This window comes from Osmerus mordax, chromosome 24 (assembly GCF_038355195.1).
Source record: "Osmerus mordax isolate fOsmMor3 chromosome 24, fOsmMor3.pri, whole genome shotgun sequence".
Taxonomy (NCBI): domain Eukaryota; kingdom Metazoa; phylum Chordata; class Actinopteri; order Osmeriformes; family Osmeridae; genus Osmerus; species Osmerus mordax.
This window is the reverse complement of record NC_090073.1, coordinates 3,572,663-3,594,110: the sequence shown is the minus strand read 5'-3', so window position 1 is coordinate 3,594,110 and position 21,448 is coordinate 3,572,663. Positions and strand designations below refer to the sequence as shown.

Sequence of the window (21,448 nt, the reverse complement as noted above, 5' to 3'; positions counted from 1 at the left end):
GCGTTTGTCCATTGACCTTTGACCCTCCTCAGCCTCACAAAACAATGGCCTCGCGACCCACACGGAGAACATGGCAGTGTTGCCTTTGAACAGGAAATGAGAAACACACTGTGTCAACAACCTAAGCCGTTGAGGAAGTACCGACCGTTTCCTCAGCAAACACATCGTAACAGCTGCTTTGTCACTGGACAGGCTCAAGGCGGGTGCTTGGTCAGGGTGTACTGGAACGATAAACACACTCTGAATTCTGAGGTAAAAATGGAGGACGGTGCCGGCGGACAATCACGGCTGCATCACGACACACACACTTGAGCACGCACATGTCCGTGCGCACGCACGTCCACGTGCACACACAAGGCCCTCCAAACAGGTGTCAGGTCACAGTGAGAGAAGGGATGAGAGGGTTAGCATCACCACTTATAGTGGGTAGGTACAAAAAGGTGTTGGGGAGAGAGGGAGAGGGAGAGAGACAGCGGAAGATAATGAGCAAAATGAAAGGAGAAAAGAAGGGGGATAGAGGGAGAGAGTGAGAAAGAGAGAAGAGGGAGGTAGATAATGAGAAGGGTGACAAGGGGGAGTGTAGCAGCCTCGTCCGAGGACAGCCCCGCTGAGCAGTGACAGCAACAACATGACAGCATGCTGCAGTCTTCAGCACAGTCTGACCGTGTGGACACAGAGTAGGAGGACACAGCAAACAGGCAGGACTGGGAGATGTAGGAGAACACAGGCAGGATGGGAGATGTAGGAGAACACAGGCAGGATGGGAGATGTAGGAGAACACAGGCAGGATGGGAGATGTAGGAGAACACAGGCTGGATGGGAGATGTAGGAGAACACAGGCAGGATGGGAGATGTAGGAGTACACAGGCAGGATGGGAGATGTAGGAGAACACAGGCAGGATGGGAGATGTAGGAGAACACAGGCAGGATGGGAGATGTAGGAGAACACAGGCAGGATGGGAGATGTAGGAGAACACAGGCAGGACTGGAGATGTAGGAGAACACAGGCAGGACTGGGAGATGTAGGAGAACACAGGCAGGATGGGAGATGTAGGAGAACACAGGCAGGACTGGAGATGTAGGAGAACACAGGCAGGACTGGAGATGTAGGAGAACACAGGCAGGATGGGAGATGTAGGAGAACACAGGCAGGACTGGGAGATGTAGGAGAACACAGGCAGGATGGGAGATGTAGGAGAACACAGGCAGGATGGGAGATGTAGGAGAACACAGGCAGGACTGGAGATGTAGGAGAACACAGGCAGGATGGGAGATGTAGGAGAACACAGGCAGGATGGGAGATGTAGGAGAACACAGGCAGGATGGGAGATGTAGGAGAACACAGGCAGGATGGGAGATGTAGTGGAACACAGGCAGGACTGGGAGTTATGTTGGCACTTAAGAAGCATGGGTGAGTTTGTCAAGAACAAACACCAACCTCTCATTTTACATCCCTCTGTCCCTCCATCTTTCCATCCTTCTCTCGCTCTCTGCTCCATCCATCCATCCCTCCATCCTTCTCTCCCTCTCGGCTCTCTCTTTACAACATTAAGCGTTTGTTATCTGTCCAGGCGAGGAGAGCTCAGAGCAGGGCTGACTGAACACACCTGTCTGAGGATGACTCATGGCATAGCAACAGTGAGACAGCTACCCTGTCTCACCGTTGCTATGCCATGATGAGACAGCTACCCTGTCTCACCCGACACACTCACACCCACATTACAGACCAGAGTAATGGATAACACATACCCACATTACAGACCAGAGTAATGTATAACACACACACCCACGTCACACACCAGAGTAATGGATAAGACATTCACACCCGTATTACAGACCAGAGTAATGGATAATCCCCATATCAAAGACCATAGTGTGAATTATGTATTCGTGCCTTCACACCCACCTTACAGACCAGAGTAATGGACGATGTCTTAATACACCAGATTTGGGGTTCGGATAATAGCACAACTCTGAGAGGAACCACAGAGCAGCAGATGTATTCTGACTGGCTGTCGGATCTTAGGGTGGTGCAGGTCGTGGATGACAGAACATGGCCAAGAGGCTGAGGTTGTGACAGAGTGTGCCTCCTCATTATTCCGTAAGAGTCCCAACTTCCCTCCTGTCATTGTCACAAGGCCCACTCCTCTCTGTCTCTGTCACGCTGTCTGTCACTCTAACTCTCTGGCTCACTGGGTACCGGAGTGTGTGTGTGTGTGTGTTTGTGAGTAGGTGCGTGCCTGTGTGGGTGTGTGGGCTGGTGTTTGTGTACGTGTCTCTCGCCCTCTCACCCTCTCTTGCTCGCCCCATCGCTCTCGCTTTCTCTCTCTCTCCTACCGCGTCTCTCTCCCTTTCTCCCCGTCCCCCTTTAATCCTCCCGTCGTAGCTCTGTCTCTCCTCCCCTCGTGTCTCTCTCTTGTTGTGTCTCTCCCCCTGGCACGATGAAGTGAGAATACAACAGCAAGCTGCCAGGACGTGTATTCTACGGCGAGTCATTAGCTAGTTCGCCGCTTAGCGACGAGGGGGGGGGGGGTTGTAAATGTACAACCTCAGCAGAAGGTGATGGCTCTTTACATTAAACAACACAGAGTAAATACGGCTCTACTAGATTCTTGTCTTGCTCATGCATTAACAGGAAGGAAGGTCACTGAGCAGGCACCCACATCGGGAATCATTATGAAGACGTAACCGAAAAAGAAAAAAAACAGAACAAAATACTTTTTTTTTCTCCGTTTTCTCGACAGAACGAAAGCAAATCATCTCTGAAATAAACCGCTGAAAGAAACGGTCTGACAGTCGCTACGGGCGACGTCCCACCGGAAACCGCGATCAAAAAGTCAAAACAAAGACGCCGAATGAGCGAACGGGTAGACGAAAAAAAAGGAAAGCAGAAGGAAAAGAAGGAAGTACAGTAGAAAAATTGGCACAGTATTGTGGAGCAGCTGTGTTTCCCTCCAGCGTCCTCCCCAGTGATGCACAGCGGAACGATCCGGAAGCCCCACACACAGCCCTATGAACAGAACACTCTGAGAGACAGAGAGAGAGAGAGAGAGAGAGAGAGGGGGGGGGGATTAAAGGGATGGAGAGTGAGTTCGGAAACAGACAGTGACATTGAAAGAGAGAATGAGAGAGATAAATGTGAGGGCCCATTTGAGGCCTGTGACCACCGAAGTGACAAATTCAAGTGACACTCTCCACAGGAAGTATGTGGGCGGGGCTCCATACATTAGGGACACTTTAACGAGGCCTCATGGCCGTCACTGCGCTCTCATGACAAGTGAGCATGAAAAACGCTCTTATCTCCTCGAGAACAAACAAAAGCTGGGAGAGAGTGTGTGTTAAGAACATGGACGCTCGCTCCTCTAATCCTGTTAGTCAGAAGCCCTTTTCAACTGGTTTCTATGGTTACCATTCTGCATTTTTGTCCTGGTACACACCAGCGGCTGTGCTGCCTCTGCATCTGTGCGCCCCCCCATTCGCACTATGACCCCCCCCCCCCCTACTCCCACCACAACAGTGTGTGTGTGGGGGGAGTCTGAGAGTGCGAGTGGAGAGAGTGTGCGTGTTTATGTAGTGTCTGGGCCTGTGTGGAGAGAGTATGTGTGTGTGGAGAGTGTGTGTGTGGAGTGTGTGTGTGGAGAGAGTGTGTGTGTGTGTGTGGAGAGTGTGTGTGGAGTGTGTGTGCATGTGTGTATGTGGAGAGAGTGTGTCTGTGGAGAGAGTGTGTGTGTGGAGAGAGTGTGTGTGTGTGTGTGTGGAGTGTGTGTGTGTGTGTGTGTGTGTGGAGAGAGTGTGTTTGATCCCATCACTCACTCGTCAGAGTCTTTTTTGCTCTCCTCGATGTAGGCGATGGACTCGGAGCGGAGACGGTTGGTGACCTCATAGGTCCGCAGCGTGACGCCGAAGATGTCCTCGTGATAGCGGTTCTCGTCCTGGTTGGAGACCAGACACCAGAGGGAGATTAGGACAGGGTGCGGAGAGCGGTAGCTTAATGTTTGTGTATGAATTCCTGGAGGAAAATAGCTGTCTATGGGGGGCCAAGAGACACAGGCCGGTAAGGTCAAGGCCTCTGTCTGTGTGTCAGTATGTATGTACGTGTGTGTGTCTGTGTGTGTGTGACTGAGTGTCTGATCGTAAGTGTGTGTGATGTCTGAGTGGAGGTGTGTGTGTGTGTGACTGAGTGTCTGATCGTAAGTGTGTGTGATGTCTGAGTGGAGGTGTGTGTGTGTGACTGTGTGTCTGCGAGCATGTGTGTGTGATGTCTGAGTGGAGGTGTGTGTGTGTGTGACTGAGCGTCTGTATGTGCGTGCGTATGTTCCCCACCCGGAGCTTGCTGAGGTAGAAGCCAGCGTCTTCCTGGGTCATGTTCCCCTGCAGCTTGATGATTTGCTGCACCGTCTTCAAGACGTCCCCGGCCATCGTCACGTCGCCGCACACGTAGATGTGGCCCCCCTGCTCCCTGAGGGAGCGGTACACCGTCTCCGGGAGCTGCTCACGGAGCACATCCTGCACATACTTCTACGGAGGGGGGAGGGGGAAGGGGAGGCAGAGAGAGAGAGAGAGAGAGAGAGAGAGAGAGAGAGAGAGAGAGAGAGAGAGAGAGGACCTTCATGTTTACGTAAGGGAAGTCGTCGTGCTTTCAGAACCAAGCCGCAGGGTTCAGTGTATCTTCCTACAGTCTGTCTGCGGTGGCTAGTATCTATCTCGGGGGGGGGATGATGTGGAGACCCCAGGTGGCCGGTCCCACGGCTGCAGCTACCTTTGGTCTGCCTGGCTCCCTGGAGTAGGCTGTGTACAGCTCCTGGAAGGCCCCCTGGTTCTTGGCTAGGATGGTTTCCTCCTTGTAGATGTGGTCGATCTGGGACTCCCGGCAGCCAAACACCAGTGTCATGGGACAGGACTGCACTCCTGGGGGAGGGAGGGGGGAGGAGGGGGGGGGATGGGGAGGATGGGGTCACAGGGGGGGGGATTTCAAATCCTGCACCCTCCACTGGAACCGAAAACCATCACAAATATCTCCCCCTTGCGCAAAAACCTACCCCTCACCGATATAGCTGTTACCCTTTCCCAGGGAGAGGACTGTCCACAGCTCTCTGAGAGACACTCACCGAGGCTCTCAAAATCACAGAATCGGATTCAGTATCACGGAATCAAATCACTGCTCTAAACAGCCTCTTCCACTTTCTAATGTAACTGCTCTGAACTGCTCTGAGCTTCTGAAGGCTGTTCTGATTCGGAGCGATTTCCCGGGGGTGACAGTCCTCCAGCTGAGATGCCGAGCTCTTGGAAACACAAATGCCAACCCACCTTTGTGTTCGTAGTCGAACAGTCTCTGCTGCCAGAAGCTTCTGAAGGGAGCGATGCCGGTGCCTGGCCCCACCAGAATACACGGAGCTCTGTGGTCCTTTGGCAGACGGAAAGTTGGCGCTCTGTAACCATGGAAACGCCGCGGTTATTATTGTTGTCGTCTGGAAAGAAACTTGAGAAGGGCTTCGCTCACTGTGAAACAGGAGCCGTGTTTTTCGTCTTGGCCGCGCAGAAAACGGCCGCGCACGAGACTACCACCTCATGAATTTGACAGGTATCGATGATACGGAAACAATTATGGTGTTAAAGAAAAAGTAAAGATTGTACCCTCGGACGAAACAGGGGACCACCTCCTCTTTCTGTATCCGGCTGAGCCACGAAGAGCACACACCATGGTGAACTGGTCCTGATCCATCTGAAACAGATCAATACACAACTCATCCACTGTCCCTGTCTCATCCTTCCCTCCCTCCCTCCCTCCTCTCCTCTCCTCTCCTCTCCTCTCCTCTCCTCTCCTCTCCTCTCCTCTCCTCTCCTCTCCTCTCCCCTCCCCTCCCCTCCCTCTCCTCCCCTCCCTTCCTCTCTCTCTCTCCTTCCCTCCCTCTCCTCCCCTCCCTCCCGCTCTCTCTCTCCTTCCTTCCTTCCCTCCCTCTCCTCCACTCCCTCTCTCTCTTTCTCTCTCCCCCTCTCTCTTTCGCTATGTGAACCAACACTGTGGGGTGGCCGTCATACGTCATTTCCTGGATGCCAAGGGTCTGCTGAAACTAAGTGCTGGAAATGGAAGCACCGTTCCCGCCATTCGTCACCATAACCGACACACAAACAGGAAGCAGTACAGCAAATCGATTCGCAGAACAAAGAAGCGCACGCTGATGCAAGGTACAGTCCCAGTTCATCCAGCATCGATAACATGATTTGTCGTTAGTGTAAGACCACAGTTTGACGGTTGAACCACTTCACCTGACAGCAGTAATACCTTCTCCACAGGTGGGCACACTGCACTGAGAACTGGCTTTGCGAGATAACTTTCAACTGCCTTCTGCTTTCAACTGCAGTCGGCCAGACCCATAAAGGTTGACTAATTAGATTTAGCATTACTTGGGAAAGGCCAGAAAGCAGCTGCAAAGGCCACGCAGGGACGGTAATAAGAAAGTAGAACAGCAGCTATGTCATCATGCTCCTGACTAACCTGACTCCTTTCTCATGTCTGCACATCAGGCAGCTGATGCCGCATAAAACCAGGAAGTGGACGACAGGAAGAAGTAATAAATTCCAGGAAGTAAACAACAGTAAGGAAGTCAATAATGAGAACTCCTGCAGAGAGTAGGGAAGGTCACCAGAGCGGTCCTGACTGTTGACAGTATCTCTACATTCTGCCTAGCGACCTCAGTCCTCAACTTAGATCAGGTGGAATTGATCTCTGATCCTTCTAACTACTGGCCCATGAACCCCCCTGAACCCTCCCTGAACCTCCTAAATCCCAATAGTGTGTATGTGTGTGTGTGTATATACTGTATATACACATTCATATAGTGTGTATATTTCTTTTTAACATCTCACATCTTTTTAAATATGTGCCCGTTCCTTCCCGTCTTCTGATATTGTATGTCCGTATTTTTATACACTGTATCATTGTATTTATCTTTTCTATTAGGAGCTACACCTCAAATTCATTACACATCCAATGTGCAATGACCATAAAGGCTTTCATCTTCATCAGTGAACCCTTAACACCCCCAAACACCACGTAACAGCCTTTGAGCACGCCCTAACCCACTACCCACCTGCAGTGACCCCCCTACCATCCCCTTTCACCCTGACAAATACTTGGCCCAGCCCCTCACACCCTCCTGACTTCACCTCTCGCTCTGTAGGAAACCACGGCCACAGTCAGGTGGATCTCCCCTGGGTGGGCGTCCGGGGAGGAGCTGATGGAGTAGTAGCGAGGCTGGAGAAGGGGAAGCTGGGTCAGCAACAGGGTCGAGGCCATCTGGATGGAGGGGAACTCTTCCAGGACTTCCACCAGGGTCGGGGTGTTGTACCACTTCCACTCCTCATACTCCTGCAGACCCTGCGGACAGGAGGGGAGGAGGAACCGGAGGAGAAGGAGAGGGAGGGGAAGAGGAGGAGAGGGGAGGGGAGGAGGAGAAAGGATGGGAGGAGGAACCGGAGGAGAAGGAGAGGGAGGGGAAGAGGAGGAGAGGGGAGGGGAGGAGGAGAGAGGAGGGGAGGAGGAAGAGAGGGAGGGGAAGAGGAGAGAGGGGAAGGGAAGAGGAGGAGAGGGGAGGGGAGGAGGAAGAGAGGGGGACAAGAAGGAGGAGGAAAGGGGGATGAGAAGGAGGAGAAAAGAGAGAAGGAGGAGGAGGAGGAGAGAAAGAGGCGAGGGGGTGAGGAAGAGAGGACAAATCGGTTAAGATTGATTTTATTGAGCGATTCACAAAACGTGAAACCGTTTGTGTCGTCATTTCTGACATTTGAAACAGGAGGCATTTACACTTCTGCTGCCTCCAGGAAAAAGACTCTGAGTAAAACCATAACAGACCTGAGAGGGATGTTTGTTCTCAACGTTCAACAAATGGCATTCCCATACCCAGGAACTACTTACTAAGCTAACTCACGGCCCAGTTTCCTGCTCCTTAGGCCAGATTTTGCACCCTTGCCAACACCTAAACACCTCAAACAAGATCAAATCAAGCGTCTAATTCCCTGTGTGGAAATGGCACCGGAAAAGGAAAGCAGCCCTACAAATGTCACGCTCATACAGTATGTTTGAGCTTGACATAGCATTACAGGGCGCTCCTAATCTTAGCCTAGTGTCCTGACATCAGGGCCTTAGATAACCCACAAAGATCCGAGGGCAATGCCGGTCTGTGGCTGGGCACTGGGAAAATAGCATAGCCTTTACTTCATGCTTGTTTGGATGTTTATTTTTGCCCTTATTTTCTTCTTCCGTTTGGATTTTTTCCCTTTTCTTTTTAGAGAATGAGCTGAAGCATAAGTGGTGAGTCAGCGCAGACCCTTGGTGACACGACGAGAGGTTGAACTGTGGGAAGAACAACGCTTAGCCTGTGGATGAACGGCAGCCCATACTGGGAGCTACGTGTGTCTGTGCGTTTGTTTAGTTGAAATGGGCGTTTGAAAAAGGGTTTAAATGGAACTGTCCATCTGCCTCCTGAAGGAGGCTGTGTGAAAAGATTATTTTCGACATTCCAATAAGTACCCTGGTTTCAATAAATGCAAGAAAAACCTTCTGTGAATGGCACCTTGGAGCTAACGTGTGCAGCTAAGGCAAACCATCCCATGTTAATGTAGGCTAATGCTAACCCTTACTCTAACCTTAACACATGTTCATGTTACACTAACCCATAGGCTACTAACACAATGCTAATATAACTCTATTATCATGCCAAATCCTTGCTCATATAATATTAACTCATGCTAACACCATGCTAATATCACACTAACTCATGCTAACGCCATGCTAATATCACACTAACTCATGCTAACACCATGCTAATATCACACTAACCCATGCTAACACCATGCTAATCTAACACTAACCCATGCTAACACCATGCTAATCTAACAGTAGCCCATGCTAAAACCATGCTAATCTAACACTAGCCCATGCTAACGCCATGCTAATATCACACTAACCCATGCTAACACCATGCTAATCTAACACTAACCCATGCTAACACCATGCTAATCTAACACTAACCCATGCTAACCCCATGCTAATATAACACTAGCCTAGGTGCCTTACCTTACTGAGGAGCTCCAGCTTCTTCTTGTGTTTGTCGTTGGTGGCCAGCGCTGCAAACTGCTGGAGCAGCACCGGGCTTGGCGGTGTGGTGATGTCCAGGAAGCACTGGAAGGCCTGGAACAGGGTGCACGGAGGGATCCTCACCTCCTCGTTCCAGTTACTGATCACACCTGCAGAACCGGGACCACAGAACCATAGCCAGCTACAGACCAACCAGATCCACGAGCAGCGATGGTCCCATCAGAACCACAAGCAGCTACGTAAAGACCAGGATATATATCATTGTGTAGATGCTGCAGGATATTTCAAAGCCTACATACACCATATCACCACTCATGCAGCAGGATATGAAATAGGTATTGCAGATTTAAGATCCTCTCTGGTTATTTAGCAGATGCTTTTATCCAAAGCGATGTTCACTTATTATTATTATTATTATATAATATTACTATTATATCTAAACGTCTACATACGAAATGCAAACAGTAACACTACTCACCCAGTGCTGTATTCCTCTCCTCGAGGAACTCCACCTTGATGATTTGATTGGCTGGTGGGGCGTCCTCCAGTTTGTCAATGAGCGCCGTCACCAGGTCCTTGTGGTTGCCGGGGAAGACGCCCAAATGGTCGCCAGGCTGGTATCTCAGGCTGTCGTGGTCGTTGGCGTGGAGACGTACGAATATGGTGGAGCGACTGCAGAGAAGCGCAGGAAAGCGGAGGGCGGGTCGTGATCACAACATGACTCAGAGACGCCTCAAACATACGGCGGTTAGCAACGAAAAGGGGGCAGAGCGTGAATGCAGTGTGACCACGGTGTTTGGTGTGGAAAAAATCTGAATGGATGTTAGCTTTGGCTGAAAACCCTTTTTTTTCTCATGTGCGTTAGTCATGGTCGTGTCTTTCGGAACTGCATCCCATATCGTGAGGTCATATTTGTTTTGTGTCGCCGGTCGACTGTAAAATCTGCTCACTTAGACATGGGGCTCTGTAGATTTTTGCTCTCCAGCAGCTTGGCTCCGTAAACCTTCTTCTTGTGGACGTGGTAGAGAGCTGAAGACAGACACAATTCACACGGTCAGCCCCTCGCCCTCACAGTTAAACAGCCACAGCCAACCCCCCCTCCCCCCCCTCCCCCCAAGTCGGTGGAAGACCCGGGGTCACGTGGACCTCGGCGTTCCTCACCCTCCGTCAGCGCGGGCGCCTCAGCCACGTATCCCAGACGGAACTTGCTCTGCTTCCAGCTGCGGTCGTTGCTGATCAGGGAGTCGTTGGCCTTCTCGATGTTCACGTCGTCGCCGACGCAGAACACGTCGCAGGCGGCCTTGGGGAGAACAGCGAGGCGGGCCAGAGAGAGGTTCGTTAAGTGGTGCGTCATGACATGTCCTTGCACAGACAGTGTGGTACCTCGGCCCATCTATTCATCAAGCCAGTACCTATCAGCGTCACGTATAATCATAGGTACTCTGAATCAGAATGGGTTTTTATTCGCCATGAAAGTTTGCACAGACAAGGAATTTACTTTGGCAGGAAGGTGCCTACCGAGGCAGCCATTATCGGCGCCATCTAGAAAGTTTCAGCATAACATGAGGAGAGGGGAAGGGGGAAAAAAGGCAAGCCCCAGACTATGTTCCCAGAGGAGTACAGTGTGGGAACAGGCAAAAAACACCTCAGCACATAAGCGCATACATAGTACATAGTACATTACAGACAACATTACAGAAACACATGACTTGCGGGGAGGGGGGGGGGGTTGGGGTAGACAAGCAGCATCTGGACCTGCAGCCATAGTAGGCGCTGGTCACAGACCCGCCAGCCACCCTGGGGGAACAAGCAGGCGAAGGCGTTGGATGGGGGTGGGGGGGGTGATGGCATATCTGTAGTAGTAGGTGAAAGTTAGTGCACAAGTATGCCTGGGGGCTGTTCGCCTTCGCCTAGGCCACAATCAGTCAGATTCTCAGTCCGCAGATATTATTGCCATGGAGACATCCTTGGTCATGACCCAAGACAGAGACGCAATCCGCAATACTCTACAAAACACACAGTGTACCACAGACACACTGGTACTATATAATATATACCTACTATATCTATATATATGATAGTATGTATATTTTAAAGCCGGTGTTCATACAAACAAACAGACAAGCAGCATACAACCGACATGTTCTGTGACACGCACGTTCACCGTATAACTGGCACATACATAACTACATGCCATGATCCTAATACAGCCCTTGCTTCGACAGAGACAGAGATCCATTGGTGAACCAAATCATGTTGGGTGTGGTGTCAGGGCCCCACCTTGAACACCCTCTTGGCCCAGGTTCGGAAGGACTCCTCCTGGCCGCACAGCTCGTCTCCCTCCCCCATGCGCAGGATGCGCTCCCCTCCCAGCTCCTCGAACAGCGTGTCCACCGCGTGGGCAAACGCACAGAAGTGTGGGTAGGCCCTGGAGCCAAGGCCAAACACCGAGAACCTGGAGAGACAGAGAGAGACACGCACACGCACGCATGTACACACACACGTACACACAGCCACATAGCCGGAGACAGGCGCGCACACGCAGCCACAGACCCAGAGGCACACACACAAACACACACACACACACACCATATGAGGCAAAGCACTCCACCGCGCTCTCTCTCCCTCCCTACAGGGCTCTTGACAGGCAGTATAAAACAGCTCATTATCCCTGATGTTGATGTGATATCTTGAACCAGATGGCCCTGGGGTTAGTAAACACACTAAGCACAGGTCCCTTCTCCGAACGGCAGCTCCTCAGCTCTGCGATCCCCCAGCCTCAGCAGGCGGGAGGAGGCCGAGTGGAGGGAACAGCCAAGGCTGCCGGAGGGCTGTTCCCTGCGACACCCTCCCTACTTCTCTACAGCAGGCTGTTACCTGCTATACCTTCCCTCCCTCCTCTATAATCGGGCTGTTCCCCTGCTACACCGTCCCTCCCTCCTCCATAGCAGGCTGTTCACTGCCACACGCTCCCTCCCTCCTCTACAGCGGGCTGTTTCCTACGACACCCTCCCTACCGCCTCTAGAGCAGGCTGTTACTTGTTACACCGAGATAAACAACGACCATAAACATTACAACATCATAAACAACGAAATAGCCAAGCTACCCGCAATGTTTGGGGCTCGTAGTTTATGATCATTGACCTGTGCTCTTTTGTGAAGCTCTCTCTTGGTCGCTTTGGATAAAAGCGTCTTGATGAATGAAGACATGTAAATGTACACCCTCCCTCCTCTACAGCAGGCTGTTACCTGCGACACCCTCCCTCCCTCCTCTACAGCAGGCTGTTACCTGCGACACCCTCCCTCCCTCCTCTACAGCAGGCTGTTACCTGCGACACCCTCCCTCCCTCCTCTACAGCAGGCTGTTACCTGCGACATCCTCCCTCCCTCCTCTACAGCAGGCTGTTACCTGCGACACCCTCCCTCCCTCCTCTACAGCAGGCTGTTACCTGCGACACCCTCCCTCCCTCCTCTACAGCAGGCTGTTACCTGCGACACCCTCCCTCCCTCCTCTACAGCAGGCTCCTATGCCCTCCCTCCTCCTGCCTCAGAGGTGTGTGTGTGTGGTACCAGAGTGTGTGTTACCTGACGTTGGCCAGAGGGCCCGTGCTCTCAAAGTTGGCCTTGTTGTCTGGCTCGTCACTGGAGGACTTCCTGGTGTCTGAGTAGGAGGACACACTATTGAAGCGCACCTTGTAGCTCCTGAGAGAGAGAGAGAAAGAGAGAGAGAGAGAGAGAGAGAGAGGAGGAGGAGGAGAGAGCAGAGAGAGGGACAAGGAGAGAGGGATGGTGAGGGGGTGGAGAGGGAGACAGAAAAGGGGATTTGAAGAAGGGACGGGGAGAGGAAGAGAACGAGGGAGATCTTGTAAGGTACAAAGTCTCATGTTAGTATTAAAGAAATGGTCGTGTGTTGCAGCTCTGCGTTCGCAGGAAGTGCACGCTGCACCTACTTCCTGTCCTCCATGTTGGATGTAGGGTGGCGCATCTCCATCAGCGCTGCTCCAAATTTCTACCAACAACAAAGAAAGACTTACTGTGGTGTCTCCTTCACAAACACTTCTGTTTTATGGAAATATAAACTAGGGCCACCTGCTCCTACCATAGGAAGGAGACGTGCCATTCTGAAAACTCTCAGAACTTCCACACAAAAGCAAAAAACCCCAAACCCAGCAGAGCATTTGTGGTCATTTGTGGTCCATTTTTTTTTTTTTTTTTTCAGTCAACAGTCAACCGTCTGAACAACCAATCCCACCTCTCCGTTCTCGGGGGGGTCGCCGTTGCCGAAGGTGCTGGTCACGACCAGGACCAGCGTCTCATGCTCCAGGTCTACCATGTCGTAGTCCTCCATGGACATCACCTGGAGGGGAAACAACCGTGGTCATACACACTCAGCTGGAGAACATGTGTGTTCCCACCCACACTCAGCTGGAGAACATGTATGTTCCCACCCACACGCCGCAGGAGAACATGTGTGTTCCCACCCACACTCAGCAGGAGAACATGTATGTTCCTAGACACAGACACTCAAAGAACATGTATGTTCCCACCCACACACCGCAGGAGAACATGTATGTTCCTAGACACAGACACTCAAAGAACATGTACGTTCACACACACACACACACACTGCAGGAGAACATTTATGTTCACACACACACAAACCCACACACAGCTGGAGAACACGCGTTTCCACATCACCATCAATCCCAATCATTGATCTCATTCATCATGTATGATTGATGAGCATGTCTGATGACAGTCAACATTATGGCTGAAGACATTTGTCAGTCATGCAGACACATTCATCAGGTGGACCCGATGCCACAGGCGGAACCGTAAGAGTCCCCTCTGTCCTGTTATTAACGAGCTGATAATGAGAAGCTGCGATTAACACCCAGGGTGTCCCGGTGGCTCGACATGGCGTTGCGTGCCCACGAGGGCCCTCCATCAGCGGGCGACACGCAGCGACGAGGCCACCCCGCCGCCCCCGGGATTCGATCGCATTAGCGTCCGGGAGAGGCAGCGGCGACGGGAACGGCGGATGATTGACGGAGCGTGTGCCCTACCTCGGCTCCGTTCCCGCTTCTCTTTTTCTTTGATTCTTTTTTCCTTTTTTTCTTACGCCTTGACGCGGACTGTGTGTTTTTTTTTCTTTCTTTCTTTCTACTGATCTCATCTTAAACTACAGCTCCACGCTTGGCTGAGTTCCTCCTCCCCCCTCTCCCCCCTCCCCCCCGGCGTCCTCGCTCCGTGGGAGCCGAGGAGGATGTGACAAAAGACACATTTTCTCCTTCCCCTCCTCCCGTGCCAGAGTCGGACCCTCTTGGGTGTGAAGCGCGTCTCTCTCTGCCTCTCTCTCTCTGCCTCTCTCTCTGCCTCTCTGTCTGCCTCTCGCGTCTGCCTCTCGCGTCTGCCGCGTCTCTCTGCGCCGCGCCCCGAAACCGGCGCAAAAACCAGAAAAACCCACGCCCGGTCGACTTGGGTTCGGAGGCGGCCGCGTGGCGTGAGGGCACGTTGAGAGCGAGACGACGTTACCTTGGCGTCGAAGGCGTGCTTGAAGATCTCGCACAGGGTCTTGGCGTAGTCCTGTGACTTGCCCGTCTCTGTGGCGTACAGTATGGTGGCCTTGACTCTTTTCGCCATCGCGTGGCCCATCAGCTTGGCTGAGAACTTCACAGCCCTGCAGAGATGGGGGAGGACAAAGAAAATGAGAAAGAAGAGAGGGAGAATGGGAGAGAGAGAGAGAGAGTGAGAGAGAGAGAGAGAGAGAGAGAGAGAGAGAGAGAGAGAGAGAGAGAGAGGGAATGGGAGAGGGGAAGTGAAGAGAGGGAGAGAGAATGAGTGTGACGGAGAGAGAAAAGAGAGGGAAGAGAGAAAGGGAGAGAAAGAGAGCGCTCAAAGGAGACAGAGAGAGGGAGAGAAAGAGAAAGAGAGAGCTCAAAGGAGACAGAGAGAGAGGGAGAGAAAGAGAGAGCTCAAAGGAGACAGAGAGAGAGGGAGAGAAAGAGAGAGCTCAAAGAAGACAGAGATAGAGGGAGAGAAAGAGAAAGCTCAAAGGAGACAGAGAGAGAGAAAGAGAGAGCTCAAAGGAGACAGAGAGAGAGGGAGAGAAAGAGAGAGCTCAAAGGAGACAGAGAGAAAGGGAGAATGAACGATGAAGTGAGTGGACATGGGAGTAATCGATGTAGAATAACCGGATGAAGCGTTTTATCACATGGAGTCAATGCAGGACGAGTGGTTTGGGGTACGCAGAGACCTCTCCTCTCCACCTCCTCTCCTCTACCCTCCCTCCTTCCCCCTCTCCACCTTATTCCCCCTCTCCCCCTACTCTCTCTCCCTTTCTTACCTCCCCCTCTCTCTCCTCTCTCTCTCCTCTCTCTCTCCTCACCCCCCCCCCCCCCCCCCCCCCCCCCGTCTGGAGTCTTCTAAACTCCCAGGCTGTGCAACGCTCGTGTGGGCCCCGGCAACAGACGACACACGTCATGTCGAAGCAGCTCACGGATGGTAATCATGATTACCTAGCTTGTCATATCCTTAGGTGCACATAATAATAGATCAGACCACACACACTTATACTCACAGCACATACACGCGCACACACCCACCGCACGCTCAAGTCACAGATAGACTCCTGCTCACACACACACACACACTCACAGCACACGTACCACCCTTACTCACACACACACACACATCACATCACACACTCACACCCTTCGACAGAAAGACACAGATCCACTCCCGCTCCCTCTCACGCGTACACCCGCACGCCACCCCCACACCCACCCACCCCCCCCAGCCACACCCCCTCAAATCCGCAGCCACACACACGCTCACACAAAGACACACACCTGCTCGTGTACACGCACACAAACAAACACGCTCACGCACCAGAATTGTGATTTCTCCCTTGGGGGTTGATTGTCTGAATGGCATGGTTGAGTAAACCAGCTCCAATCTCTGTGTCTTCTCTTTGTCTCATCTCATTCATCCAGATGCCTGCGAGCACAGCTACGGCACCGAGAGACACACTGCTGGCCTCATACTATAATTAACACACTGTACTTTCCCCCCTCCTACAAGTACGCACTTTACCCAAGTGTGTGCTTCAGTCTACATGTGGCTTCTGTAGCCAGTGGGACGATTACAGCCCCACTAGACCTTGTCCAGTCTAATCATAATGTTGACTCGGAGGCAAGGAGAACGGGCTCTCCTCTCAGGGAGTACTCACTTGGCCAGCTTCTTGAAGCCTATGGTTCTCTTCTTGGTGGGGGTCCCGTTCACCGCTTTCCACACGTGGTTGTGCCAGGGGTCCGGCTGGGGAGGGAGGGGGAGGGGGGGCGGGGGGGGGGGCAGATTCAGTCATCACACCCCTGCAATAGACAGGCCAACAAGTTTGTTTCCTCGATGGCCACAGGCCGGGGGGGGGGGGGGGGGGGGGGGGACCGGGGGGGGGGGGGATGGGGGGGACGGGGGACGACAGGGTTCTGGATCACTAAGCTGTATCGATCCACAATGGATTCTCATCCCTGTTACGAGGGAACCTGCTTTGACACCTGATCAGGTGTTCCCCACCGCACACACACACACACACGCACACTTCATCAAACAGACACCACGAATCATCACCAGATTGGTACCGCTCACTTCCTGGTCACATGGCCCTGGCGCGTGACCTCACCTGGTACTCGAAGGAAGGGGTGAGGCGGTAGTTGATCATCTCCTGGTGGAACACGGGGGTGATGCTGCCCGACATGGGGGGCACGATCCAGACCCAGTCCCCCGGGCAGCCCCCCCTCACCCGGACCTCGTTCTCCATGTGCTTGATGAAGGACTCCGTGGCAGCGTGGTGGTCCACGATGGTCACCTTGGACGACTGCCGGGGGAGGGGGGGGGGGACAGGAACGGGGAGGTCAACAAGAGACTATGGGTTTTACTGGTCTACTAGACATGGCAGGAGAATATGGTGTTCTACTGGTCTACTAGATATGGCAGGAGAATATGGTGTTCTACTGGTCTACTAGACATGGCAGGAGAATATGGTGTTCTACTGGTCTACTAGACATGGCAGGAGAATATGGTGTTCTACTGGTCTATTAGACATGGCAGGAGATGGGCATGGCTCAGTGGTTTATCCTACTGAATAAACTTTGATCATTAATGGTTAGAGCATTTGACCGCATATCATGATCTTGCTGGTTCAAATCCCCCTCTATAAATTGATGCCATTCCCCAGTAGAGAAAAACGGGTCTGAGACTGAATCCAAACCCTTTCAGTGACAGTGGAGAAGCAGTTTCATATACGCTGTCTTGATACTATATTCTCTTATCAGACATAAACTGCAGTAATGACATGTTCACAGCCAGTCCACAGTTAATCTGATTCTCCTCGACTCTAAGACGGCGACCTTCTAACCTTCCGCTGTCATCTAGAAATACAGAAGCGTTTGTGTTTCCTGTAAAGACTACAGCTCCCAGAAGACCTGTGGAGCCCACCTGGAAGCTGTAGAGAACTGCTATGTTGATCTCCACGAGAGCCTGGTCCTTCCAGAGAGAGGACGTCTTCTTGGTGTCCAAGGCCATTCTGTTCGCTACTTCCTGTGTGGGCGGGGCAAGACATGATTCCGTGTCGACAACAACAGCAGCAGCAGCAGCAACAACTGGAGGAGGGGATGACTGCAGTAAATGACGGGTATGGTTTCCTTAGTAACCTGGCTGTGGCAGAGAGAAGCTATGCATTGTGAAGACATTTCACTTCCCATTTACCAAGATCTCCCGGAGTATGTCATTTACATAACGGAGAGAAACGTTCTCAAATGGACACATTTTATCGAGGACATGCTATTGTTCCTGTTCTTCAATGCAAAATCAGTGCCCATGTATTCCTTTACGTGTAAACAAGTTGCAAGCGGAATCTACGCTCCCAAGTGCGATAATTGGGCAAATTACACACATAAATGGTGTCTAAACTGGAGAATGTCTGCCTGGCATGATAATGGCTATGCTAATGCACAAGCACTGGATACGCATCCATCATCTATCTGCTACTACAGGTCCTGACAAAGCTCCGTCACTACAGCTGGGCTGAATGCTCACTGAGTACACGGCATGTCATCAACACCATCAGCCACCACTGAATGCAACCTGAGTGGGGAAACAATGCTCACATTCTGAGGGGCACCATCAGGCCTCCTTCGTGTTCATCGTTAAAATACCTCGGTGGCTGTCTGGCTAGGTCCAGAATGTTGAGCATCCTGTTCATGCAGCACGACGGCATTTTTATGAGCCTGCCGTCCGCGTCCAGTAAGGAAGACCCACATAACCTACTCTCCCTTGTCATTAAGCCCCGCTTTTAGCCTCCCACTGCAGCCCCAGAGCCAAGCCCTCCTTGGGGCCGGCTTAGCCCTCAGCTCCCTTCTACTCCCCCCAACAACCCCCTGTACCTCCAGCATGTTGTAGCGGGAGGTGTCACAGAAGTCTCTCACGCCGATCTCGGTGCCCATGTACCAGCCACTGAAGGGGCAGCCGGTGAACTCCAGACCCCCGATCTCCAGCAGCATGCTGGATACAGCGGGGAGGCCGTACCACTTCAGATCCAGGTCCTTGAACCACTCATACCTGCCACAGGGAGAGCACGCGTCAACCCTCAAACCAGGAGGGAGTCAGGTGGCTGAGCGGTGAGGGAGTCGGGATAGTAATCCGAAGGTTGCCAGTTCGATTCCCGGTCATGCCAACTGATGTTGTGTCCTTGGGCAAGGCACTTCACCCTACTTGCCTCGGGGGAATGTCCCTGTACTTACTGTAAGTCGCTCTGGATAAGAGCGTCTGCTAAATGACTAAATGTAAATGTAAACCCAAAATTGTAAATGTTATAAAACAAATCTAGCATGTTGTTATGTTAGCTCAATTTACAGTCAGACCAACCCACAATACAAGTTGCTGAAATGTTGGCTGTCATATTTTTGGGATCTTGATAGACAACAACAGATACTAAACCAGTAAATGAAAGCCATTTACTTTTTATTAAAGTAGCAGAACTGTAGAAAATGGCAATTATTGTTTCGAAAAACAACCGGTCCAATGGTGGCTAAATATAACAGCACAACTGCACCTGACTGGCTGTGGAGCGCTGCTAGACAGACATTGTTCCCTTGTGTGCGCATAGAAATACAAACAGTACAGCCAAATGATACACAGCCAAGACCAACATCATCAGACTAGCCCCTGCCAGCGCCTGTGATGCTGCTGAAACCAGTTCCATGTACCTGGATGTTGTTTTCTGAGGAAGTGGGTGTGTGTTCTGTCTGTGTGTGTGTGTGTGTTCACTCTATATCTGCGTTCTGACTATGTGTGTGGGTGTGTGTGTTCTGTGTGTGTGTTCTGGGTGTGTGTTCGGTCTATATCTGAGTTCTGTCTATGTGCGCGGTTGTGTGTGTTCTGTGTGTGTGTTCTGTGCGTGTGTGTGTTCCACTCACTTGGGGTGTGTGTTCTGTGTGTGTGTTCTGTGCGTGTGTGTTTTCCACTCACTTGGGGTGTGTGTTCTGTGTGTGTGTTCTGTGTGTGTGTGTGTGTGTGTGTGTTCCACTCACTTGGGGGGTGTGTTCTGTGTGTGTGTTCTGTGTGTGTGTGTGTGTGTGTGTGTTCTGTGTGTGTGTGTGTTCCACTCACTTGGGGTGTGTGTTCTGTGTGTGTGTTCTGTGTGTGTGTGTGTGTGTGTGTTCTGTGTGTGTGTGTGTGTGTTCCACTCACTTGGGGTGTGTGATCTGTGTGTGTGTTCTGTGTGTGTGTGTGTGTGTTCTGTGTGTGTGTGTGTGTGTTCCACTCACTTGGGGTGTGTGATCTGCACCTCTAGGATGAGGTCTTCCGGAAGCTCGAACAGCTCCGGGTCGTTACCGTTGGCCTGCAGGAGAAGAGGCAGGACGTCGAAGCGGCCCTTCCTGGCCTTCCAACCCTGCTGCATGCAGATCTGGGGAGCCACGGCAACAACATTGACCTCACCGCCCGACAACAACACGGGTCTATTTACACATCCATTCACACACTGTTAAAATGTTTAAAGTTCATGTCCCTCCAACATCTACCAACGCCTAAATACACCCTGAAATGGTTTACAACTCCTTTCAAACAACAGTGTTGTTGCTGGAAAACTTCTCAAGGGTCTGTCTGTGTCCTGATTCCTGGGTGTTGAATGCAGGAGTAGAACAGCATGCTGCGGGGACATTAAACACAGCAGAGCCGTGTGACCCAGGTCCTTCTCCTACTTCTGTTAACCCTCCAGGACCGGGTGACCCGGGTCCTGCTCCAGAACCATGTGACCCGGGTCCTGCTCCAGAACCATGGGACCCAGGTCCTGCTCCAACCTCCTCCAACCTCTGTTAACCCCTGCAAAACCATGTGACCAAGGTCCTGCTCCAGAACCATGTGACCCAGGTCCTGCTCCAGAACCATGTGACCCAGGCCCTGCTCCAACCTCCTCCAACCTCTGTTAACCCCTCCGAAACCATGTGACCCAGGTCCTGCTCCAGAACCATGTGACCCAGGCCCTGCTCCAGAACCATGTGACCCAGGTCCTACCTCGGTAAACTCCACATTGGCCGGGTCCCCCAGGATCTGGCCGTCGGGCTGCTTGTAGCCAGCGTAGCGGATCAGCTGACTGTTCCACACCCGGAAGTCGTGCTTCCCGTCCATCCGTTGAGGGAAGATGGTGATGGCCGACCTGCGGACGACCCCACATGAGAGACGCAGAGTTTTTTCTCTGAGGAGTTTGTAGATGAGCTCAGCTGAAGGTTGGACCGAGGTACACACAGCATGCACGGCAATGACTCTGGCAAGGGACTACTGCTAATGAGTGTCTAAACAAATAGCTAAAGGCTAGATTTGAAATAGCATGAGTACGGTGGGTAGTATGACGACGGATTAGCATCTTGCTAATGACTGTCTAAAGTGTATTTTAAGGCTGGGCAAGATTATCAACATCACACAGTCTGGAGTAAGATCCTACAGATAGGATTAACCAATGCCTGTCAATTTTATTTCTTTTTTTTGCATCAGAGTTACAGATAGTAGAGTGAGCTAACAGTAATGTGACTTTGATGATGGATTAGCATGTTGCTGGGGTTTTACAGATGGGTAGATCAGATGCGATGGCATTGCTCGCGTGAAGGTTTACGCGCGTTTTAATCTGTACGGTTCAGGAACGACAACGACTTCATTACCTTTGCCCCTTCAAAGCAACCCCCATGACCTTTCTAATGCATGGACATGACGGGAGGAGGGAGGGAGGATTGCTTAACGTGGGTGGACAGTAAGTCGCTGTCTAGGGTCCAGAGCATCTGGTCTCTATGTGGGCCTCCC

General features: G+C 51.8%; 1 protein-coding gene across 1 annotated transcript in view; it reads right to left on the bottom strand.

Annotated features, from left to right (window-relative positions):
• Window positions 1-2,887: 2,887 nt before the first annotated feature.
• nos1 (nitric oxide synthase 1 (neuronal)) overlaps window positions 2,888-21,448 on the bottom strand; it is a 30,193-nt gene continuing 11,632 nt past the window's right edge. Inside the window, exons 8-29 of the mRNA XM_067228292.1 lie at window positions 20,669-20,810; window positions 19,921-20,060; window positions 18,538-18,712; window positions 17,591-17,692; window positions 16,776-16,970; window positions 16,326-16,411; window positions 14,630-14,774; window positions 13,347-13,451; window positions 13,045-13,103; window positions 12,680-12,796; window positions 11,375-11,549; window positions 10,256-10,394; window positions 10,045-10,123; window positions 9,573-9,766; window positions 9,074-9,243; window positions 7,168-7,378; window positions 5,635-5,722; window positions 5,308-5,429; window positions 4,760-4,908; window positions 4,324-4,518; window positions 3,814-3,932; window positions 2,888-3,026 (exon numbers count right to left, since the gene is read on the bottom strand). Coding sequence (XP_067084393.1) covers window positions 3,011-3,026; window positions 3,814-3,932; window positions 4,324-4,518; window positions 4,760-4,908; window positions 5,308-5,429; window positions 5,635-5,722; window positions 7,168-7,378; window positions 9,074-9,243; window positions 9,573-9,766; window positions 10,045-10,123; window positions 10,256-10,394; window positions 11,375-11,549; window positions 12,680-12,796; window positions 13,045-13,103; window positions 13,347-13,451; window positions 14,630-14,774; window positions 16,326-16,411; window positions 16,776-16,970; window positions 17,591-17,692; window positions 18,538-18,712; window positions 19,921-20,060; window positions 20,669-20,810 — 2,923 coding nt within the window. The 3' untranslated portion in view covers window positions 2,888-3,010. The remainder of the gene's footprint in view (window positions 3,027-3,813; window positions 3,933-4,323; window positions 4,519-4,759; window positions 4,909-5,307; window positions 5,430-5,634; window positions 5,723-7,167; window positions 7,379-9,073; window positions 9,244-9,572; window positions 9,767-10,044; window positions 10,124-10,255; window positions 10,395-11,374; window positions 11,550-12,679; window positions 12,797-13,044; window positions 13,104-13,346; window positions 13,452-14,629; window positions 14,775-16,325; window positions 16,412-16,775; window positions 16,971-17,590; window positions 17,693-18,537; window positions 18,713-19,920; window positions 20,061-20,668; window positions 20,811-21,448) is intronic.